Below are 22947 nucleotides of genomic sequence, written 5' to 3'. Positions count from 1 at the left end.
TAATAATAAATAATAAAAGAAAAGGGAAAGTACATTTTCAGTCTATAGTGTCAGCACTCAGCATACATTATTAAAAGGACATATTCAGTCTCACTAAATACAAAATACATTTTAACCTTGCCGTGGTCATCAATCAATCTCTATAGTATTCACTTGTTTATATCATTATCTTTCTCTTGATTGTATGAAATTGGAATCCTGACCTGATATAAATAGATTCATGATTTTGTTTTAAAGGCAAGCGTGGGCAGTCAAATGCAACGCTTACGGTTTCCTTGCGGTTTAATCGAGGTTTGACTTAGTTGGGACTGGACCAAAGACATTCTATAGAAGCTCTTTGACTGGACTGGCGCGCGGAACATCGTCGTACGACGACGTATTAAACAAGGAACATAAAAGGCATTTTATTTTGAAATAGTCGAACCGGAAGTATTTTTGCTGACGCAGCTCTGGCGTACTTCCTGATCATTTGACAACATTTTACATTACATTTTACTGTTTAAGAAAAGATACGGACTGACCATAAGGAAATACATTTTAGACGACTTTAATGCTTGTTGACGTTGCTATATTCGACAGATGGTAAAAAAAGAACACCTCATATGCTAAGTATTAGACGTAGCCTAACCATAACGGATTTGTTTTTTTTCTTAATCGATGGAAATGATGAGGACATGTAGTGCTAAAATGATTTGAAATATCTTTGACTTTTAACCTGGATAAACATTTTCTCTCCAATTCTATTGGGGTTTGATGTCGTATAGGCTGTAGGTGTTGCATAACATTCTGAATGTATAGTCACTGCTAAATAACTTGACTTACTTTGCAAATAAATTAAGAGTAACGTACAGTACGTGTCACTCGTACACGGCCGGGTTCACGACAGATACGCTTCTACAATGAGTTTCTTCAGCTTTGGGCAAAGTGCAGAAATCGATGTTGTTCTGAATGATGCTGAAACGAGAAAGAAGGCAGAACACAAGACTGAAGATGGAAAGAAAGACAAATACTTTCTTTTCTATGATGGTGAGACGGTTAGTGGTAAGGTGAACGTCACACTCAAGAACCCTGGAAAGAGACTGGAACATCAAGGGATCAAAATTGAATTTGTTGGTCAAATAGGTGGGTTTTATGTAAAATGATTACTATTTCAGAATCTTTTAATATGATTATGAACCCCTATGTTGCATTTTACAACCCTAGAAATAGTTGTTGACAATTCTTTGTTTTCCTTCCTAGAGCTGTACTACGATAGGGGAAACCATCATGAGTTTGTTTCTCTGGTGAAAGATCTTGCAAGACCTGGTGAACTAACTCAGTCACAGACCTTTGACTTTGAGTTCACTCATGTGGAGAAACCATACGAGTCCTACACAGGCCAGAATGTTAAGCTACGGTAAAGGAGTCAAATAAATACAAATGGTTTGCAGTCAGTGCAGCTTTAGTGTGCTGACTTTCTCTTTGTGTGTACTGTACCACTGGCTTCCATGTCATGTTTACATTATTCAAAGGGTTTATAAAACCACATACATCCACGATCCACACAACAGCAGTGCTAGGTAATAGAACTCGTGAAAAATAAAGGCTGCACAATAATAATCCCATGAACATTTATTGGTTTAACACCAAAAGTGGTAAACCGATAAATGTTCATGGGAGCATTATCTATTGTGCATACTTTTTCCTCAGCAAAAAAGATCAAGTTAATAATCCAACCTGGCTGTTACTGTTTTACATGCATGTCTGTTATGATGATGGACACTGTTGCAGCAGTTTCTCTGAACAGTTCTGTTCCAGGTGATTTATTTTGCTCATTATCTCTTATTATTTTCAGATACTTTCTGAGGGCTACAGTCAGCAGAAGACTGAATGATATTAGTAAAGAGATGGATATTGTTGTCCACACACTGAGCACATACCCAGAGCTCAACTCATCCATCAAAATGGAAGTTGGAATTGAAGACTGTCTCCATATTGAGTTTGAGTATAACAAATCCAAGTAAGTCTTGAGAATATTATGCACTAATAATTGCATAACTTCACCACCAAAGTCACTATCTACAATTTGAGAATAGTGTAAATTGTTATTATAATTAATTACCTCATAACTTCCTTTTAGCAGATGGAGATGTCAAATAAAATTAGCATAACATTTTAAAAACGTTTCCACAATTGTACTTTTTTGGGGGGTTACAAGTTTCTGATGCCTATTATGAACTGTCCCACACAGGTACCACTTGAAAGATGTCATTGTGGGGAAAATCTACTTCCTTCTCGTAAGGATTAAGATTAAGCACATGGAGATTGATATCATCAAACGAGAGACAACAGGCACCGGACCAAGCGTATACCATGAAAACGACACCATAGCCAAGTACGAGATCATGGATGGTGCACCGGTCAGAGGTAAATTACTTGGTAGCGGTTCGAAAACACAGCATGATACAACAAGAACCAATACAGTAAAATCCTCAGTGTTATTTTAACTTGGTGTGTAAAAATGGACACACACTTTAATAGTTAAATTAAAACAAAGGATTTTACTGTGTAGACTAAGAGTCAAATATTTTTTGATTGAGGCTTATGTCCTTCCTTAACCCATCATTACTACTGACTATGAAAATGCAGTGTTTTCACCAACCTCACTTGGTTTATTGTATTCATTTTAAGGAGAGTCCATTCCAATTAGATTATTTCTGGCTGGCTATGAGATGACTCCCACAATGCGAGACATCAACAAAAAATTCTCTGTACGCTACTACCTTAACCTTGTGCTGATTGATGAGGAAGAAAGGCGCTACTTCAAACAGCAGGTATTTAAAGAATTCAAATGGGCAAAATACTCATAAAATACTCAATACATTCCAAACATCAAGGATAGCCTGAGCAAGTCAAAATTAAGTTAATGTTATTAAACATGAGTATTCATTTATTTTATCTTCATTCTCTTTTAAGGAAATCACACTGTGGAGGAAGGGAGACGTGGTGAGGAAGAGTATGTCTCACCAGGCGGTGATCGGAGCTCAGCGGTTTGAAGGCTCTGCTGCCAATGAGAGTGCACTGGAACAGGCAGCAAGGGAAGAAAGCGGCTAGTGTCATCATCCTGTACCGTTCTCTTTTAGAGCTTCGTCAGCATCTGTGAAGGAATAGAGCCACCTCACAATATCAGATAAAGTAGCCCTCCTTTGTTATGGCTGCTGAAGAAGGGAGGAAGAGGAGGAGGAAGAAGACAAAAGTGAACAATGAAAAGTCGCCTGTATCAGCCATTTGCAAGTGGCGTTACTGGCCGCTGCAAGTATTTTCCGTCAACTTTGTTTTTCTTTTTTTAATCAAAACTAAATCTTAACTAAATCTGTTGACCTTGTGTGAAATATCACATAAAGGTATTGCCTCATTTTTATGTGATCAACATTTTGTTTGTCTCAATCCATGACACAATAATGCTTTGTGTACATTAACTTTTATCCAACTCAGATTTGTGTGAATATGGTATTTGTGGAATTTCAAAGAAATGAAATTAATTTCCAACATTCCACATTTAATCAAAGGCATTCCTAACATTCTTGGGAAATCTGAAATGAAAACATTGCACTGCTTTATCTTGAAGTTAGTTACATTTAATTTGTATTGAGAAAAAATGATTAATGGGAAGTGGGCCTCTGAAACAATGATTTTTTTTCCTTTTATGAGCAAGATGACATAATTATCCCCTAGATTCTATGAACTGTAAATAAGAGCAGCTATATCAACTTGTGATTGTCTTGTGCCCTGTTGACCTCCTGTACACATAATTATGCAGTACACACAGTGCCACAAAACAACTAAATATTAAGATTCACATGCTTTACCTCAGCATTCCAGTGGTGTTATAAGAGGGTGTAAAGTACTTGTATCCGGGGTCCGATAGAATAAGTCTTGTGTATCCTCCACATTAGAGACTTGAATGTTGTGCCTAAATATATCTAGCAAACTAAATCCTATTGCCTCTAACATCATTTTAGACTTTTAACCTGAGATATGTACAGCAGTAGAACTATCTTTTGTGGCCAATTACTAATCATCCATTGCCCTCTACTGAAATAAATTGAAAACCTTTTATTTGACTAGCTAATATTTTCTGCTCAATTGAAGTGTGTGCATATCAGCTTACAGTTTAATGCTGGAAAAAAAATGCAATCTGTCTAACATTACAAATTGTTTTAAACATACCTTAATACAATTGTAATATCTCATTAACATTGACTGACCACTAAGCTTAAAGAGTGGCATTTGTGCACAACATGGGTGTATGGTATAGGTGCATAGAAGATCCTGGGTCGACAAAGAACACCCACACGTCTTATTAACTTGCAATTAAAATGTAAGTAATTACTGTTTTATGTTTCAGTTCAACAGTTCAAGGACCTTCGTCAGGTTATCTTTTAAATGTTAGACAACCTGATGAAGGTCCTAGAACCGAAATGTGAATAGTGTTTTAATCTCAAGTGAATAAGACAGGTGCAGTTGTACAGACATTAAAATAAATCACTCATAACTAAGACACCTTTAATCACCTTCAATAATATTCTTTAAATGTTTATTAAAAGGAAAACAAAAATACAAATGAGTATTTGGTTTAACATTTGTTGTTGCTTCAAAGCATCACTCCACAGCCAAATGTTTCACAGTGGATCTTTATCCTCCAAACTCAGGACAAAGTTAAATTCCTCTGGAGGGGAAAGACAATTAGGTTACTGTAACTTACTGCTTACCACTGTCTACCAAAGAGAACAATGTGAAGTAAGACAAAGTTAAGTTACAGGAAACTTTAAAATAATGGTCCAAAACTACACTACATACCATTGGTGAGAGGTTGCACAGACAACCTTGCTCTTGTGAAGAGAGCCATGTCCTTTAGGGGTCCTCCGTTGGCCTTGTGCTGCAGGTGATATTTCTTAAGCTCAGCCAGAGAAATAAAACGTGCCGTCATTCTTTGGTATTGCACATCTACCTGAGACAGAAAAAGCAATATAAAAAGGTTCAAACCTGGTCAACTTGATTCATATCTAAAAAGTCAATGAATTACAAAGGTCACTATTCCATAATTATTTTACCATGCTCCATTTAGGGTTACTTTGCTTGCTGGATGCATCAAAATGGACATCTTTCTTGTCAAATTGAGTGTGGTCCACATAGGCTTCTTTCACAATCTAGAAAACATAATACAACTGACCTGCAACATCTGTGGCTTTAATTTACACTGCTAGTGTCATTTGGAAAAGACAGACGTACTATCATGATTCCTGCTATTCCAGGTTCCTTGCAGTTGCTGTGGTAGAAGAAAGCTAGCTGCCCTTCTTTCATGTCCCTCATAAAGTTGCGGGCCTATAGGATGACAATTTTGGAGACATGCACTTTTACCAGGGAGAATAGAACCAAAGATTATATAGCTACAGTATACCAACAAAAAAGCACCCTCAGAGCATTGTTTCCTCAATCATACAATTATTGTCATTACAGTACATGAATCAATGCCTTAATCTACCAGCAGTAGGCCTACCTGATAGTTGCGAACACCATCCCAGCATCCAGTATGATTGGGAAGAGCCTTCAGGTCCTCAATCCCAAACTGTAGAGTGAACCAGCAGATATATTGAGAAAGTTCTAAAAACATAGAGGCTAATTTCAATGTAAGTAGACCTGAAAAGGTCGGTGCCTGACAGTCACAGTTCTAGTGTAAAAAAAAGAAAAAGATTTGACCCTCCATCATGGTGCATTAGGCTTTGTTGAGCGTCACAACTCACACAGCGGCCCCTTTGCACTTCGAGTGCCAGCCAGGGTACTGAGGGTAGCATTTCATCCCTACACGCAAATATGACGTGAGAGCAAAATTGCCGTTGTGTGAATATACCGGTAGTCAATTAGCCCATGTTCGGAGGAGGGACATAATGTGCACGTGGGGCGGCATCTGTCAGCAGGTGGTGTTGGGCGGTAGGAGTAAGACAATCGAAGGCTCTATGGGTCCTCCCGGAGTGGGGCTCCACGGCACATTGGTAGGTGTAGGTGAGTCCGTAGTAGGATACAACAGCAGTGATGTGATAACACAGACATTTGTGTGAGGAATAAAAAGGCATAATTACTAAACTGGGGAGAAAAAGGGGGTCAAAAGCTAAAGCAAAAAAAAGAAAAAGAAATCACCTACTTCTTTGCACGTGCACCGTGATGTGAAAAATAATGCTGATTCTGAAGTAGGGCTGCAACTATTGATTATCTTAGTGATTATTCTATTGATTACTTTGACAACTTATTAAGAACATTAATGTTTTATAATCTATTATAATAGTATAATTTATAATATATAATCTAATCTATTATAAGCCCTATACTTTGCCAATCTACAAGCTCAATGCATGTGATGTTGTAGATATGCAATTTTCAGTATTTAGATTATTTGTTATTACTACTTTTTATGTTGTCAGTTAGCTACTGTACCTTTACATCTATTCCATTCTCAAAGCGACTTTCAGGTTCTGACTTCATCAACCAGTGACAGTACTGTGGTTTATCAACTTCTTTTGTCTTCTCTAACATCTTCATCTTTGTTGTTGACTTTGGAGGGATCTCTTCACTGTCATCTTTTACATTAGGCTCATCTATGACTGTGTTGTCAGGGGAAAAGCACACAGTTCTTTGGTAGGATAATTCCAGAATAATCTGTCAGTCAGTCAAATTCATTAAATTGTTTTCTCAACCCAGCACTCACCTGACTTCTTTGTGATCCCTCCTCGGGCGAGTCGGGCCCTTTTCTTTGGTGCCATCTGTATATTGCAAGAACATTGGATGAAAACATCAGTAGGGTAGAGGGAGGCCACATGGATACCCACTTCATATGTCTGTTAAAAATAAGATTGAAAAAGTCTGCAACAGACTCAGCTACCCTGAACCCGGCCCTGGGGTAGCCGCAATTTAATTGCAACTCTAGATTTTTTTTATAATGAGTAGGCTAGAATAGAGTTGCAATATACCCTCCATTGACTCCACACTCATCCAAATTGCTTTAGCGATCTGCTTGTATAGAGGGTATGCGACTATGTGCGTGTTATCATCGTCAAACCAGGAAGTTATGTGGGAACGCTTACTGGGAGCCAAAAAACTACTTTCTGGCCTTGACAGCCCATACATCCAAACAGAAAAGTCCAATATGATTGCATTAAACGACGTTAAACTCACTTTGCCATTCACTTTATGCATGCACATACCCTCTATTAAATGACGTTAAACTCACCAACATTGGGGCAGCGGTGGCCGAACGGTTTGCGGAGCGGTCTTGATATCGGAAGGTCGCTAGTTCGTACCCCCGGAACGACACGTTGAAATTACCACCGCTGAAGTGCCCTTGAGCAAGGCATTGAACCCCTACCATGAAATGTTCTATGAGCAGGGCTTGGCTGTAAACAATTAAGTTCTTGAGCTTAGTCCAGTTACCCTGGGTAAACATGGTAACTTTGCTTTGCTTTTGCAGCTGTAGGGAAAGCTTGAATTATCCTCTTTCAAACTGCAAAGCGATGGTTGTGTTGTTATGTTATGAGCTACTTTCTGTTAAGAAATTCTGTGCAGGTGATTATCTTTCTAAGTGTTAGAGTTTGGAAGCACTCGTCGAAGTCACTGAACGGCCCCCAGTGCTTCCAAACTCCAACACTTAGAAAAACCTGCACAGAATTTCTTGACAGAAAGTAGCTCATAACATGTCTATGGTGGATTTTTATCAAACAAATGCTTTGCAGATTGAAAGAGGACAATTCAAGCTTTCACTACAGCTGCAATGTTGGTGAGTTTAATGTTGTTTAATACAAGCAAATCGCAAAAGCAATTTGGATGAGTTGAGGGAATTGCAACTGCCTGTGAGCTCTTACTTAAAACATGTATTCTGTTACGTTACACAATACACAATACAATACACAATAAACAGTCAGCTAGAGTGATTCGCAAACAGCCTCTCTGAGTTTCTAAATTCTAAAAACAATAAAACATACAACTGATAATTTAGCCTATGCATAAACGTTACCTTTTACTTTTACACTCATCCACAGTCCACACTCCCGCGGTTGTGATGTCAGATGTCCAACATATCAGAGCATGCGCTTTGCCTTTGTTGTAGTGCGCTCGTTTTAACGTACGACCAGTCCCGATCTCGTTGTTTTTGTTTCACCTCCAATTTACAAACATGACCGACGTTGATACATAACAGCTTATTCGTATTAACATGAGCTCATGAATAGTTATATCTTATATGACTATGAGCTCATGTCCCGCTGGTCCCGCCTCAAGCTCTGAATTGAAGTGTGTATGGCGTACTATGGAACTACATTTCCCCTGAGCAGCGCTGTGAGTGACGTAAGACATAACAACTGCACTAAAGGTAAAGATGGCGGCAGCCAGGACGTTAGCAAGAGTTGTCAGACTGAGGTCCTGCATAGGAAGAAACCAGCGTTTAATATTTAACAACGAGCAGAGACGGGGAATAGCTTCATGCATCGACCGTAAGTCCCTTTAGAGAGGTATTGCAAATAAGCTTTAGAATTGAAGATGACACTTGACTTAGTACATTAATTGCCAACTGAATTGAATGGCCACATTGGTTATATATTCATTCGAGAAACTATAATAATAATGTAATATACAATACTACTGCTGGCTTGCAAATTTGCAATATGTTGCACTTGTTGTTTGTCATTGGTTGACAGTTGTCGTCCTCCAGACCCACCCACTCAGTGCGTTGCACAATTGCGTACCTCTCCTAACTCTCAATATATTAATATTCATAATATTATATGGCACATTACTATGAGAGGAAATGAGAATTCCCAACCAGAGGCCCCTGGTACAAAAGATGAATCAAGTGAAGTGAGAAAAGTGCTTAACAAAGTCTTTTCTAACGGTTATGGTTTTGGTAGCTTCCCATGGACTCACAGATGAACAGAAGGAGTTTCAGAAGATGGCCTTTGACTTTGCAGCCAAGGAGATGGCTCCACACATGGCTGAGTGGGACGAAAAGGTATGGCAGTAGTAGTACAAGACTCATGTTGAGTCAATATATGATTATAATACTGTACCAGTCACTGGAATAATGCAATTTTATTTACTAGAATTTCGCGGCTTTGCGGCCGCTCATCCCAGAGTTACGTTGGCGCGCACTATGGGAAGAAGGAAATTGCCTTATTAGTGTAGTGTAGTGTAGTCAACACGTTATGGCTCATACACACTGCCCGGTATTTGCTCCGATTATGCTGTCGGGGAGCATTTTTGGCGCTGGCCGACAAAACCCCTGATCTGACGTTAAGCGGTGCCCAAAAGTTATAGATCACAAAGGCTTTGCAGGTAGAGCACATGACATGGCCCTAAAAAAATATATAATTTTAATATAAATAACTATTTTTGCATCTGCCGCTTGAGATGACCTGAGATGACTTGATTGATTGACATAAAAAAGGGCCTGTCAGCTCAAACACACAATGCAATAGTTGTTGTTGCGTACAATCATCAGTAGCAAAGTCAAATACCAAAAATAAAAACCCTACCATTTCCATTTTCCCCCCTCTATTTCCCATTCCATGTGCGTTTGTCTTATAGTTTCTCTGGCCTCTGTACTACTGCCACCTACCGTCCATTCATTGTATTACACAGTGGGTGAATAAAACACACCCCTTAACCCATTCTGACCGGGCACCCATTTTGGTGTCGGCATCATGTTATGCTTTAGCTATTGAAAAATAGCAGATCTACAAGCTCATATCGCGCCACCGAGTGGCGCGATACGAGCTTGTAGGTCTGCTATTTTTTGAAAAATCGAAGAGCGACTGACATTTTTAGAATCTGATCTCAGGTCAGAATGGGTTCATCAGACCAGTGTGTGTCCGGCGGAAACCTCGTATGAATCTGATCTCAGGTCAGAATGGGTTAAGACTAAACCCGACCAATCAGAGGTGTGGCTTCCAGAGGTACCTTTGACATGACATTTTGTGTGTGTGTGTGTGTGTGTGTGTGTGTGTGTGTGTGTGTGTGTGTGTGTGTGTGTGTGTGTGTGTGTGTGTGTGTGTGTGTGTGTGTGTGTGTGTGTGTGTGTGTGTGTGTGTGTGTGTTTCGATGTGCAGGGCGTTGCTGAAAATGAGCACCTGTGCTCAGCTACTTCCCTGGGTAAATATAAAAGAAAAAGAAAGGTACCTTTCAAAACCTATAGAAGTCAGCCTGGTACAGACGAAGGGGACACCACTGTATGTAGCCTCAATTACATTTTGTAACTATTTTCTGCAATGGGATGATAGTTTTATTTGGTGGGTATATGAGCTGGTTGTTTTGAAAGTAGCTCTGAAGTAAAAAAAAAAGTGTGGGCAGCCCTGGTATAGATGAATATATATATATATATATATATTCATTCTGTGGGTAAAACCCTGTAGGCTACCCACATATTGGTAGCCTATATTAGCCCAATATTGGCGTTATGCATTTCACTTGAATAATGTTGTGTGCGCACGTGCACGTGTGGAGAAAGACAGTTATTTAATGAAAGTGAAGATTATAACGTCCTGTATTGGTAGCCTATATTAGCCCAATATTGCCGTTACGCATTTCACTTGAATAATGTTGTGTGCGCACGTGCAGAGAAAGACAGTTATTTAATGAAACTCAAGATTATAACGTCCTGTCTCGCTGCCGCGGCGCCGCCGTGCGTGTATAGCCTGTGTGTGTGTGTGGGGCGAGGCGAGAGAGAGAGAGAGAGATCGTGGCTTCCAGGCGTGCGTGTGTGTGTGTGTGTGTGTGTGTGTGTGCAAGCCAGGCGTGCGTGTGCGTGTGTGTGCAGGCGTGTGTACTCGGCAGTTGGCTGGCAGGCGAACTGGCAGCCAAAGCATTCTGTGTAATCGTAATACTGTATGTAGGCACAAACAAACTACTGACAAAGTACAATGTTGATGTAACTAAGAGATTCGCTGAGAGAGCGATATTTTAAATACAGAGATTTAGAAGGAATAAGCAAAATCGTGAGGCTACAATTCCTCTCCCCTTCCTCGTTTCTCTTCTCCTGCGGGAGATCAGAATGAGATTCTGAGAGCTAGTGTGGGCCTATTAGAAGACAGGGCAGTGTTTCCAGGTTTGCGAATTGTAAGCGAGTCGTAGTGTTTGTTGAATGGCATTTGTGGGCTTGTGAATGAATTTTCTCACATGTAATTTGTGCTCACTTGCATAGACCTGGCGAATTTAGCGTGGTGAAAGGGCAACAGTGTTCCGGGGGTGTGGGTGCTTCGGGCGATAATGTTTGTAGTAAACAAATGCATTGCCGCCGTGAGTGTGGACGGGAGGCATCTTTGGTGGCACTGCAATGATCATTTTTTGGCGGGTGGTGTCGAGTGTTGGCGTTGGGCGCGATAGGAGGAGATAGGTCCTGCACACTGCGAAGGTAAGTGTGTGACGTCACTGCCGTGTGAGTGTGTGTGTGGGTGTAGTGTGTAAGATGGTGTTGTGGGTGTTGCAATAGCGACGTAGCTGTTGTGGCTTTGGGTTTCTTGCCATGTGTTGGGTACAAGTTCTCTAATATATAATAGATAGCAAGGTTGTTACACATTGGCGCCACCCACTGATGGCAGTATTGAGCTATATATGATTTAGCTTGTTAAACACCACCTCGAGTTACACAAGTTACACAGTTACAAATTGTCCCTAGTTAATGCAAGTAACATCTCAAAGCCATACAGGAGTAGAGTGAAATATTTGTAATTATTGGACATTGCCATCAGCCTTAATTCACTTACATTATTTTCTAAGTTTGATGGAAGGCATTTATACATTCTGTTTGCTGCAAAATGTACCATCTTGATTCATTAAAGATGTGAAATATGTGATTTTATTTTAGGAAATATTTCCAGTGGAGACAATGCGGAAGGCAGCCCAACTGGGGTTTGGTGGGATCTATGTTCAACCGGAGGTGGGAGGATCCGGATTATCTCGTCTGGATACATCAGTGATCATGGAGGCCTTATCCACAGGCTGTGTCAGCACCACAGCTTATATCAGCATCCACAAGTGAGATACAGATATGTTTGATACAATTGTATTTATTTATTGGAAGGTTTCTTTCAATGACAGATTTTCTTTGTTTTATTTTCCCTTTTGAGAATGTAGGTACATTAATTTAACATTGCAGTGCACACACAAAAAAAGAGTTTCCCCCTCCTTTGTAGGTTGGTGTGGTGGTTGTTCGCTAAATTCTTATCTGATGACAGATCAATGTTTCTTTCTTTGTAGCATGTGTAATTGGATGATAGACACATATGGAAATACTGAGCAAAGGGAGAGGTACTGTCCTGATCTCTGCTTGATGAACACGTTTGGTTCCTATTGTCTCACTGAACCAGGTTAGTCTCTAATATGGCACATAACCTTAGATTCATGGATCCTCTTGCTCATAATTAAGGACATAATAATCCCATATGAAATGTTGTTAAGGGGCTTACTTCTATCTATTTAATGTTTAGGGAGTGGCAGCGATGCAGCCTCACTTCTCACTACTGCACGACTGAATGATGACCACTACATCTTGAATGGTTCTAAGGTACTTTTCCTTGAATGGTTCTTTCCTAGGTACAATGTATGTATACGATCATAATGAACCATATGCTACTAATCTCTTCATGTGCTTTCTGTTAGGCATTCATCAGTGGTGGTGGAGATACAGATGTATATATAGTGATGTGCAGAACAGGGGGGAAAGGAGCCAAGGGCATCTCTTGCCTGGTTGTAGAGAAGGGCTCACCAGGACTAAGTTTTGGCAAGAAAGAAAAAAAAGTAAGAAGGCACTATTGTTGCATTTGAGAAAGACAGTGCTGTCTTTGTGCATAAAATATATAGCATTTATTGACTATGTGTACCTACTACCCAATAGATACAGTATATGCAATGGATAATATCCACTAGATGGCAGAATTTGGTCATATTCATGGTTCAGAATAGAGGACAATATCATATTAATATTCTCTCTTCAAGGTGGGGTGGAACTCTCAGCCAACCAGAGCTGTGATATTCGAGGATTGTCCCGTTCCAGTGACCAATCGGCTTGGTCAAGAAGGACAGGGTTTCACCATAGCTATGAAAGGCTTGAATGGAGGCAGGATCAATATTGGTGAGCGGGGGCAGATTATGAAAACGCCATTATCAACGTTATTGTTTTGGTAATGTTAAATGTACTTTATACATGTTCAGTAAATGCTTTCCTTGCAAATGAGATGTCTTGCAAATAGACGTTCATTTCCATCGTTTAAAACTAGAGATATTCATTGTCTCCACTCTCCACCAGGCCAAAGGCATGGGAGAGTATGTTTTGCACTCCGTCCGTGTGTGTCTGCCCATACGTCCGTCTCGATGCCAAACTGTGCACACACTCCCTGGATGCCAACGACGAACCTCTGCCCCAATTTTTCCACAACGGCCTGTTATAGCGGCACCATGAGGCAGATTTTTGCAAAACACATTTCTTTATATCACACATTTTATTCATACGTCACGCAAATCGGTATTCACCACCTCTATAGTCATGTGATCAACACGGACCTGTCCACTTCCCCATATTCCTTCCCCATTGGCTAAGATTGTCTTCCAAGGTTTGCAGGATTGGTCCGTTTTGAAAATGCCTCAAATCATGGCAAAATTTTGCAGGCACGTTCCCACTATGCAGAGGAAGAAATGCCACTTGACATTTTTTACATCAGCCTTATGGTGGCGCTATAACTGGCCCATTCATGTTTTAACTTTTTACCTATAACTGCGCTGATCTGTGGAAAACTTTGTATGCACACACCCTAGAGGCCAACGAAAAACCTTTGACCTACATTTTTCACATCTGCTATTTATAGGGCCACCAAGAGGCCTATATAAAACTACATTTTTGGATATTACTCCTTCAATCTCACGCAAATCGGTCTGTTTGATTTCTCATATTCCATCCTGATTGTCTAAGATTGGCTTCCAAAGTTTGCGGCACACATATTCCCACTAGGCTGAGGAAGAAATGTTACTGTCGTGTGTTGCCATTCTCTTGTACTTGTACTACTGTATTTCCCACCACGGAGTACCCCTTGCATCTCGGAGGACAGGCAAGACGGGCCGTGTCGGTAGGCCAATCAGAGACAGGCGGGGCGTTACCATGTCTATGTTCGGACGTATGGCCTACTTGTGCGCAAGCAGAGCGTGCAATTACTGCTACTAACGTCTATTACAACTGCTGTTCTAAATCCTTTAGACCCATTATTGACCTTGAAACTTACCTTAGTTACGTCACCATCAACAGCCAATAAGGGACCACCATTCTTACCCCGACATACATACATACTAAGGCTGTACCCTAGCCCTTATTTTAGGACTCAAACTTCGGCAGGAATTTCCGAGTGAACATTCGGACCATTTGTTTCTAATTAATAAAAAAAATAACCGTCTCGATCAGAGCACACAGCGCGTCTCCCCCGCTCTTAGCTGCGCAGTTTACATCCAAAAGCATGTGTCACTCTCTCGGTTCTGCACTGCTGTACTGGAGAAGTATATAGCACTTTCGGTTCTGTCGAGGGCAGCGAGCCAGCGACAGAGCAGGTTTTTAGCGCTATGCAAACTACGCAACTGCGTAGAGCCCTGAGCCGAGAGTTCTCCCTGAAAAATGTCTAATATTGCAGCCCGTTCCATCGCTGTTGCTGCCGTCGCTTCCTCCTCCCAACCGGCGTCACCTTTTCATCCTCCCGTTAAGCGACGCCCGGCCGTCCTGTCGTGGGGCCCCCTGTTTTCCCCCTCTGAGCAGCGCAGTGTCGTGCAGGCGTGCGCTGCAGAATTAGAGCAGATCTACAAGCTCACAACGCGCCGCAGCACGACGCGTTGTGAGCTTGTAGATCGGCCGCGCCGCCGCGCAACGCAGTCGAATTATACACACAATGGATGGAAAGTTGGAAACCAAACATAAACAAGCTGGACACATGTATGTATGTAGTTGAGTGCACTGCACAGCCGCTTCCCTCACAAATAAAACGACTCGTGTGTGTGTGTGTGTGTGTGTGTGTGTGTGTGTGTGTTTGTTGCTGATTGGCTGCAGGGAGTGCAGGCCCATCACCAAATTAATGTGCACAGGGGATTTTGGAGAGGGACAGCACAACAACTTCTGACAGGAATGCACTAGAAACTTACTTTTTTTGACATGCTCATATCACATTCTCTCCGAGATATATTTTCGAGTTAATAAAAAAGTATTTATTAATAATAATATTTATTTTTATATATAAAAAAAAAAAAAAAACGAATGGTTCAAACCCATTAATTAAGATTCGAGTGCCAACCCTAACGAGCGAACATTCGAACCTTGAATGTTTGGGGACAGCCTTAATACATACCCAACCGATCACCAAACGTACCTTGGTTACATCATCAGCCAATCCCTGATTGGCCGATGGACACCACCAAGTCACCGATTACACTACTTGCACACTCTGCTTGCGCAAGTAATTATCAAAACCGTGTTTATCATTTACTGTTTTGAAGGTGTTGTCCATCGTGAATGTTATATACTGTAATATTAAGTCTTTCAGATCACCAGAAGTACATATCTAGATACATGTCTATATCTTTTACTTTGACTTCAAGTTATTGAAACACTTCCTGGCACTCATGTCCACAGCTTCCTGTTCTCTTGGTGCAGCGCACGCCTGTGTGCAGCTAGCGCGTGATCACGTGTCTGTACGCAAACAGTTCGGAGAGACGCTCTCCAACAACCAGGTAATAACCTCCCATCATTAAAGCAGTCAACGTAATCATCCAAATACTCCTTAGTTACTTTAGGTCAACATGGTGTTGCTGGTCAAAAATGAGTTATTTGTCTTCTTTCTGTGTGTTCTCCGGATAGTTTCTACAGTTCAAGCTGGCAGAAATGGCCACCAAGCTAGTTGCGTCACGTCTCCTGGTGCGCGAGGCTGCGAGGGCACTCCAGGAGGGCAGGTCTGACGCTGTCTCTCTCTGTTCCATGGCCAAGCTCTTTGTCACAGATGAGTGCTTTGGTGTGAGTAACTCAAAAATAATTTCTACTGAGCAAAGAAAATAGATGGTAGATGGTTCCTTGTCTATCTATTACAACTACAAGTTTGAATCTCGATTTTTAATTTGTGCATCTGTTCACATAACAGATATGCAACCAAGCTCTTCAGATGCATGGTGGCTATGGTTACCTGAAAGACTACGCAGTACAGCAGTATGTCCGTGACATAAGAGTACACCAGATTCTAGAAGGTGAGCATTTTGAAAAGCTAGATAGACCTCACATGAAATACACAGTTCACATGAAATACTACTACATATGGATTTTCATTGGCTCTAAGGGATTTTCAAGACTTAATAATTGTGCAATTCTTTTCTTATTTTCTTTAGGAACAAATGAGGTGATGAGGATGATAATTGCCAGAAGTCTGCTGTCAGATGTTTGATGATTACATTTATTCCATAGACATTTCAATAATCTTTATATACTAGTGATGGTAGGTGGTGGCCTATTGTGAAGGCTTTTACTTTTGGTTTGTTACTCTTTGGATGCATCCCAAGTCTCTTTATTTGCATCCACATTTCCCTCACCATGTGAGGAGAAGAATGTGAAGTGAGGTCAGTTTCTTACGGCAGCACAGCTGCCAATGTCTGCCGTTACTGTTACTGTATATTCACACTGATACAAATGGTAGCCCCCATCCCTCCTCGCTCCTCTGAGCAAAAATAAGTGCTTTGGGATAACTTTAAAAATGGCACACCAGAACAGCTTCAAGCAAGGTAATAGACAAGCAAATATCAAATAAGAGACTTGAGATGTACCATTTAACTGGTTTCCTAATATCTGCAGGTAGTCTCTCAAGACATGTGTACTGTATGCTTCCACAATTTTAAATGCTTCTGCCTAACTTCTGTTTTGCCTGTTAATTTGTGTAAATCAAGGGTCCCTGAACTTCGCTGCTGGTCCGTGACAGGTTCGTTTGACATATTCGAAGATTGTGCAAGATATACAGTAGGTTGGTTTGAGAGACTAATCCAAAGGTACAGAACTATTAGGCTTTCAAACTTAATAAAACATAGTTGATGTAGTTCAGATAGAGGCGTCATTTGGGTCCCCAGGGTTTGTTTCCACACCTGTGTTTTCTTCCACATTCAGTGCTTCGTAAGTTTGTATGCATATGTTCACCACCTCTGAAAATGTTTGCAGATCACATTTTTAATCAGTGAAATAATCATCATTGAATATCTTTTGACCTAAATCCATGCCCATCCATCTACATGTGACTGATATTGTCTTGTCTGCAAGCTTACATTTATTTGCCTCCTTTACTCAGCATTTGGTAGTGTTTCTAAAGCTGCTCATTGAGATTTGTTACAGCAATTTTGTCAATTGTTTCTCCACACTAAAGTGTCCTTTATTTCTATCTGACTGTGGTTATTATACTTTACTGTTCTATAGTATGTTTGTTGACTTTTGTAGGCCCTATGAATAAAAGTGTGAAATGCACTGTATTGTAGTGTATTTGAGTGCTCTTTGGTAGCACTGTGGTGTATGTACTCTTATGGCATCATGGTAATATGATATTGCAATGCCGTTTTGAAACAAACCTTATCACACTCCAATAAAATAAAAAAGTGTTAAACTGTAAGATCGCAGAAATATTCATTTTATTTGGCACTGTTTGATATTTATTTAATAATTTTAATCTTGTGTTTCCATGATAGTGTATATGAAAAACGTAAGTGAAAATTCTTGTAGCACAGCTGAAGTGACTAGAACTCTGAAAGATTCAAATAATGGTAACTTGAGAATGGTGTTTATTGAATAAGTCCCAGAACTCTAAATGGCATGAACTAAATATAACCATCAAACTCAACAGCATTACACTTCAACATTTCAGGTACAATGCAACTACCATAATGGGCAGTGTGGATATATGATCTCATGAGAGCCACATTCACATTGGCCAGTGAAAGGAACCCTGATAAGTAAGGGAATAAGGGATAATTGTCGCCCTGACAGGGTGATAAGTAATCACCATATTACAAGGCTACTTAATGAATAAATAAATGGACCCCAAAGTAACAACAAAACAAAGTATTTCCTTGCTTACAATAATGGAAGTATTCCACTGGGTAAACAAGGAAGTGTTGATCAAATAGAATACATGTTCGGTTACTGCATTGTGTATTTCTCATTTCAAATGTTTTCAAAAGCATTCTTGAGAGCAATGTTTAGCTGCATGACATTGTGTGTTTACATGCCTGTCATGTTGGGTAGGCTACAACTTAAAATCAAGCAGCGCTGACGGGTGCTCAGAGTCTTTGATACTGACACTGACAGCAGCCTGTTAGAGCTGATCGGTCATTATCAATTCAGCGATTGGCCAATCGGAATCAAGCATTCAACCAAGCTGTGTAATAAACACAAGTAACTATCAGTGAATGCCAGGGCCCAGGCGCCAGCCAGTGTTTGAGAGCAGAGGTAACCCATTTTTAGATCCTACTGTATGAAATACCTGAACAGTGGTTTTGCTGTATTTTTGCCCTGTACAATTAACCTGAGAATAGTGGACATACCTACATATATGTAGAAGTGTCAGATATGACCACTCTACAGTATAATATACATGGCAAGTATGCAATGTGTTTCTGATTATCCTGATTAATATGCAATTTTTATAATATAAAAACATCACTTGTTGCAAAACTAATTCAAATGAAATATCCAGGAATAATGGGGAGTAAATTAAATTCATGTACTCATGTGGCATATCATGTACATTACAGTAAATACCTATGTGTAATCTTAACAGTGCAAAAGATCATTCTGAAAACCTGTTCATACAATTATAAACAAATTATATAGTATTAAACAGTAGGCAATTCTCTAGTAATTCAGAATCCAACAACATTATACATACAAACAGGACTGGAGTTTGTATGATTTGTGCTGATTTGACCAAAGTTAAGTGTGAGATCCTTTCCTCTTCTTTCTTTAACAAAAAAAAAGTGCATTCCATTCCAAGGCATTGTGTCTCTCCATTCTTAAACAGGCTATCATTGTTTATTTTATTTAAAAATGTCAAAGGTGTTAGACATCCAACTCCTCGCGGCTACACCAGTGAGCCAGCTTGACTCTTAGTGGGTACCATAACACCTCCCATATCTGTCAGAGACATGGAGCTGATTGGTGGGGACACGGTGAGGGGATGTGGCACCTGAGGTTGGGCCCGTTCAGTCCTGATGGGGGTGGGGGGCCTTGGCCTCCGAGGAGTGTGTCGGGGGCCACCATTCATGCTAGGAGGCCTGAGCTTATGCGACGGGGTGCCATTGAGGTGGTACCCCGGGAGTCCTTGAAGAGGGTTGGTTTCACCAGGCTGAAGCTGGTAGGCATTCTTCATAGAGCCCATGTCAGAGGATGACACAGGGGAATATGGGTAGTGGAAGTTGGGCTGATGGGGGTCTTGGGATTGAGGACTTGTGCCAATAGAAGACAGCGTGCCATTCTTGGAGTTAACGTCTGAGCCCGAGGTACTTTTTGCCCAAGACACTCGTTTAGGGGCCTGAGCATCCTCCCTGTGGTACACCCAGACAGAGAAACAGGGGGAAAGTCAACAGATTTAGACATAAAAAGAAAGAATCATTATGATGTTGTCAAATCGGAACAAATTATTCACTTTCAAGTAACACAGACAATCTCACTTGATCTCATTGGCAATCTCCTCCTCTGTGTCCCTATTCCTCCTCAGTATGAAGATAAGGAAAAGTAGCATGGCCACCAGTCCCACAATGGACCCCAATGTAGCTACTGCAATCATGCCTGTATTGGAGGCTAAAGGACAAGAGCCAGAGGGGGTATGCTGTAAAATCCAGAGTTGGACCCGTATGTGATTTTACTGTGCTCATTCTCACTACCAGGAATCACAGTAATAATGTTCAAGTGATCTACTGTACATAGTACTGCAGTAATAACATAATTAATATGGCTTTCTTGTTAGCATGTACGTACATGTAATAACCTCCAGGTTGATGGAGCAGCTATCAGAGCCAGCCGTGTTGCTAGCTCGACACACAAACTTCCCTGACATGTTGTTAGTCAGGTTGCTCAGCCTGAGGGTTCCTTGTCTCTCATCTGTAAAGACAAGCACAAAGTTGCAAACACTTTAGGTCCATTCCAGCTGTTTACGATAATCCAAAGTAACACACAGCAAGGGTTAGGCTAGTACAGAGGTTCCCAACCACTGGTAATACTTGTATATTAAAGCTCTGCTGGACTGGAATCCTGTAACATATAGGACACGCTCCAGTCACTGGCTCACACTAAAGGTCCCAAATGTAGTGCCCCAACCTCGTGGAATGACCTACAGTACAGCTTAAATTCTCCCATAACATACGGTCAATTTAAATCTTTGATTGCAGACTCACCCCCAAGTATCTGCAACTGTTTTTAAACATGTGCTACAGTACTTAGAGGAAATGTTGCTGCTCTGTTTTTGTTTATTGCTTTGAAAATATTGTATTATGTTGTAACTCGACGACACTGCAAATGAGGGGTACCTAAATGTCTTTTGGGAATAAATAAAGGTTTGAATGAATGAATGAATGAGGTATAGGCTCCTGTATTCTAACATCAGTTATGATGGTGGCACTTAATTTGGAGAGCCAACTATTTTCTGGGGTTGTACTTCAGTATAAAAAGGGTGGGAACCAATGGGCTAGTAGATTATGTCTAGATTAACATCAACATCACTCATTTTAGACACAAACATATGTGTACGACTGTACGTACGCACTAGTATGTAAAACACAACAAGCTGTACACAAACTACACTTTACTTTACTATATTTAATAATACATTATTAAGTAAATACATTATTTTCAGCACAGAGATCCTTTATGTCTGATTGAGCTATAGTAAAAACATCAAGTAATTGTTCTCTCCCAGTTGTGTTTGTTAGATTACCTGCTTACATTACATGGAGCGTAAGTGTAATGGACAAAGGTCACAAGAAACGTAATGTATAATAAATGTCTAATTTACTTAGATAAAATAGTGGAAAATCCCCAAATATTATCTATGAGCTTACAATGCATCCCGGTGTAATGTGTTGTGAGCTTATAGATTGGCTATATTAGTACACAAAGTACAAAAATAAGGCTTAAGTAATTCACCAAGAACAACACTGTTTTTCTTTCTCTTTCTGAGATCTAAGCATATCAATTAAAGATCGATGAATGGGGACCTGAAAAATCATTTTGTTTCTGCAACCCTTCTAGGGGTTTGTCACAACATTATTTTAACACAATTAGTCCATGACACATCAGAGCATTGTGTGCGTCAGTCCCAGCTAGGTATTGCCATCTGTTCTGCTTGGCACATCTGGCTTTAAAATGCCATGTGTTGAGAACACAAGCAGAAGAAGAATAAACGCACATTAAGAGCGACTTACACAAATCCTCTAAAATCCACTCTGGAACATCACAATAAAGCATTTCATCAGATCTGTGGCACAGGGTTTAGAAAGGAGAAAGGGGTGTGCATAGAATCGCCATGCATTTGGCATGCATCATATTGGACTGAGATTGAGGGATTGCACTAGAAAAGTGCAGCTCGGAGCACAGGTCTCCACCAGGTCGTGTGATGTTTGGACAAAATGTGTATAGGACTAATATAAATGTATAAACATATAATGTGTTTTTTTTTGAGGTTTTTTTTTAATATTTTTTGCGGCTTATGCCTTTTATTGGTTTTTTGAAGGGACAGACAGTAGGCTGACAGGAAACGGGAGAGAGATGGTGGAAGACATGCAGTAAAGGCCGTGTCGGGCTCGGGAGTCGAACCCGCGGCACACTGCGACTGGATTACCAGTCGGGTGCCCAGACGGTTACGCCACCGCCTGGGCCATAAACATGTGTTTAAAAAAAAAAGTGCATCCTGGTGGCGCTATAATAGGGCAATGTTAATAGGGGGGGATTAATTATTGTTCCTCAACGTAATGGAAATGTGCGTGCAAAGTTTCAAAGCAATTGGACGCTGCATTCATGATTTGAGGCATTATGTTCAAGGAGTAATATCAAGTCAGCCTCCTGCTACAAAAGGCAGATGTGAAAAATGCAGGGCAAAAGTTTAGCTTGGCCTCTAGGCTAGGGAGTGTGCATACAAAGGTTTACACAGATCGGTGCAGTTATACGTAAAAACACGGCCTGTTATAGCACCACCATTCAGGCCGATTTGAACATTTTCAAGTGGCATTTCTTCCTCGGCCTAGTGGGACAGTATGGAAAGAGACCATCACATGATTCACATCTGTTTATATCCTGGATATCCTGGGGTGATCGAACTGGCTTGGTCTTGTATTTAATAACATCAGTTACATCATAATCTGTACTGTCATTGTTGTGGTGGTTACTGGTTAGGGCCATATACTGTATTGTAGTACAAATTTCAGATTACTATACCACAAAATCAATCTAGATTTGAATTCGTGCCAATTCCTCCCAAGAGTGTGAATGTAAAAATCATCATATAATGAAAACGCAACCCATAAGCTGAACAATATAAAATGTAAATGAGGATGCTTTGATTAACTGACAGAAAATCAAACTCATTTACAGTAATAAAAACACAAGCAGGTGAGTATGATATGCACATGTCACTCTCTAGGTTTTCAATCGCAAAAGACAGCTGTGAAATAGGGTTAGCCGTATTGTTGCAGATTATTAGAGAGCCAGCTGACTCAGCTATTGCCATGAGTTCATAGTTCATACTGTAGCAGTGTAGTTCAGTGAGCGATGACAGGACAGGACTGACAGGAAGCTGATGTTAATGTTGGTAAGTAATATTCATAAGCTCATGTCACCGCACATCCAACATTCTACTTTAGTGCATCGGCTTTGTAATTTACATAAAC

General features: G+C 40.4%; 4 protein-coding genes across 4 annotated transcripts in view; 2 read left to right on the top strand and 2 right to left on the bottom strand.

The window, feature by feature from the left end:
• Nucleotides 1-450: 450 nt before the first annotated feature.
• On the top strand, nucleotides 451-4523 carry LOC310864172 (vacuolar protein sorting-associated protein 26B-like). Its single transcript, XM_083772756.1, has 6 exons — nucleotides 451-1122; nucleotides 1240-1396; nucleotides 1835-1999; nucleotides 2231-2406; nucleotides 2671-2813; nucleotides 2956-4523. The coding sequence occupies exons 1-6, from the start codon at nucleotides 900-902 to the stop codon at nucleotides 3091-3093; spliced, it is 1002 nt and encodes a 333-aa protein (XP_083628882.1). The 5' UTR covers nucleotides 451-899; the 3' UTR covers nucleotides 3094-4523.
• Nucleotides 4524-4562: 39 nt separating this feature from the next.
• thyn1 (thymocyte nuclear protein 1) lies at nucleotides 4563-8077 on the bottom strand. The gene is made up of 9 exons (XM_083773433.1): nucleotides 8045-8077; nucleotides 7265-7395; nucleotides 6743-6797; nucleotides 6472-6638; nucleotides 5540-5608; nucleotides 5272-5364; nucleotides 5094-5189; nucleotides 4840-4990; nucleotides 4563-4708 (listed from the first exon to the last, which is right to left on the bottom strand). Exons 1-9 carry the CDS (start codon nucleotides 8061-8063, stop codon nucleotides 4662-4664), a joined length of 828 nt encoding a protein of 275 aa, XP_083629559.1. The 5' UTR covers nucleotides 8064-8077; the 3' UTR covers nucleotides 4563-4661.
• Nucleotides 8078-8404: 327 nt separating this feature from the next.
• acad8 (acyl-CoA dehydrogenase family, member 8) lies at nucleotides 8405-17634 on the top strand (the record flags this gene model as incomplete). The annotated part of the gene is made up of 11 exons (XM_083773347.1): nucleotides 8405-8519; nucleotides 8934-9034; nucleotides 11885-12054; nucleotides 12277-12386; nucleotides 12507-12583; nucleotides 12679-12816; nucleotides 13015-13150; nucleotides 15680-15777; nucleotides 15905-16057; nucleotides 16182-16284; nucleotides 16423-17634. 11 exons carry the CDS (start codon nucleotides 8405-8407, stop codon nucleotides 16476-16478), a joined length of 1257 nt encoding a protein of 418 aa, XP_083629473.1. The 3' UTR covers nucleotides 16479-17634.
• A 449-nt stretch (nucleotides 17635-18083) lies between these two features.
• esamb (endothelial cell adhesion molecule b) overlaps nucleotides 18084-22947 on the bottom strand; it is a 44399-nt gene continuing 39535 nt past the window's right edge. The window contains exons 6-8 of the mRNA XM_083772571.1: nucleotides 20045-20167; nucleotides 19738-19867; nucleotides 18084-19611 (exon numbers count right to left, since the gene is read on the bottom strand). Of these exons, the coding sequence (XP_083628697.1) occupies nucleotides 19149-19611; nucleotides 19738-19867; nucleotides 20045-20167 (716 nt within the window). The 3' untranslated portion in view covers nucleotides 18084-19148. The remainder of the gene's footprint in view (nucleotides 19612-19737; nucleotides 19868-20044; nucleotides 20168-22947) is intronic.

Source organism: Protomyctophum parallelum (genome assembly GCF_964188405.1).
Source record: "Protomyctophum parallelum genome assembly, chromosome: 9".
In the NCBI taxonomy this organism is placed as follows: Eukaryota; Metazoa; Chordata; class Actinopteri; order Myctophiformes; family Myctophidae; genus Protomyctophum; species Protomyctophum parallelum.
The sequence above is the reverse complement of the archived record's forward strand: the minus strand, read 5'-3'. Positions and strand labels throughout refer to the sequence as shown.

Excerpts from the sequence above, each read along its gene's own strand:
- LOC310864172 (XM_083772756.1), top strand. The coding sequence starts at position 900 with ATGAGTTTCTTCAGCTTTGGGCAAAGTGCAGAAATCGATGTTGTTCTG. Across the intron at positions 2,000-2,230 it reads TTTGAGTATAACAAATCCAA|GTACCACTTGAAAGATGTCA; the intron begins GTAAGTCTTGAG and ends TGTCCCACACAG. Across the intron at positions 2,407-2,670 it reads GGATGGTGCACCGGTCAGAG|GAGAGTCCATTCCAATTAGA; the intron begins GTAAATTACTTG and ends ATTCATTTTAAG.
- thyn1 (XM_083773433.1), bottom strand. Across the intron at positions 5,190-5,271 it reads GAATAGCAGGAATCATGATA|ATTGTGAAAGAAGCCTATGT; the intron begins GTACGTCTGTCT and ends TATGTTTTCTAG. Across the intron at positions 4,991-5,093 it reads GTAACCCTAAATGGAGCATG|GTAGATGTGCAATACCAAAG; the intron begins GTAAAATAATTA and ends TTTCTGTCTCAG.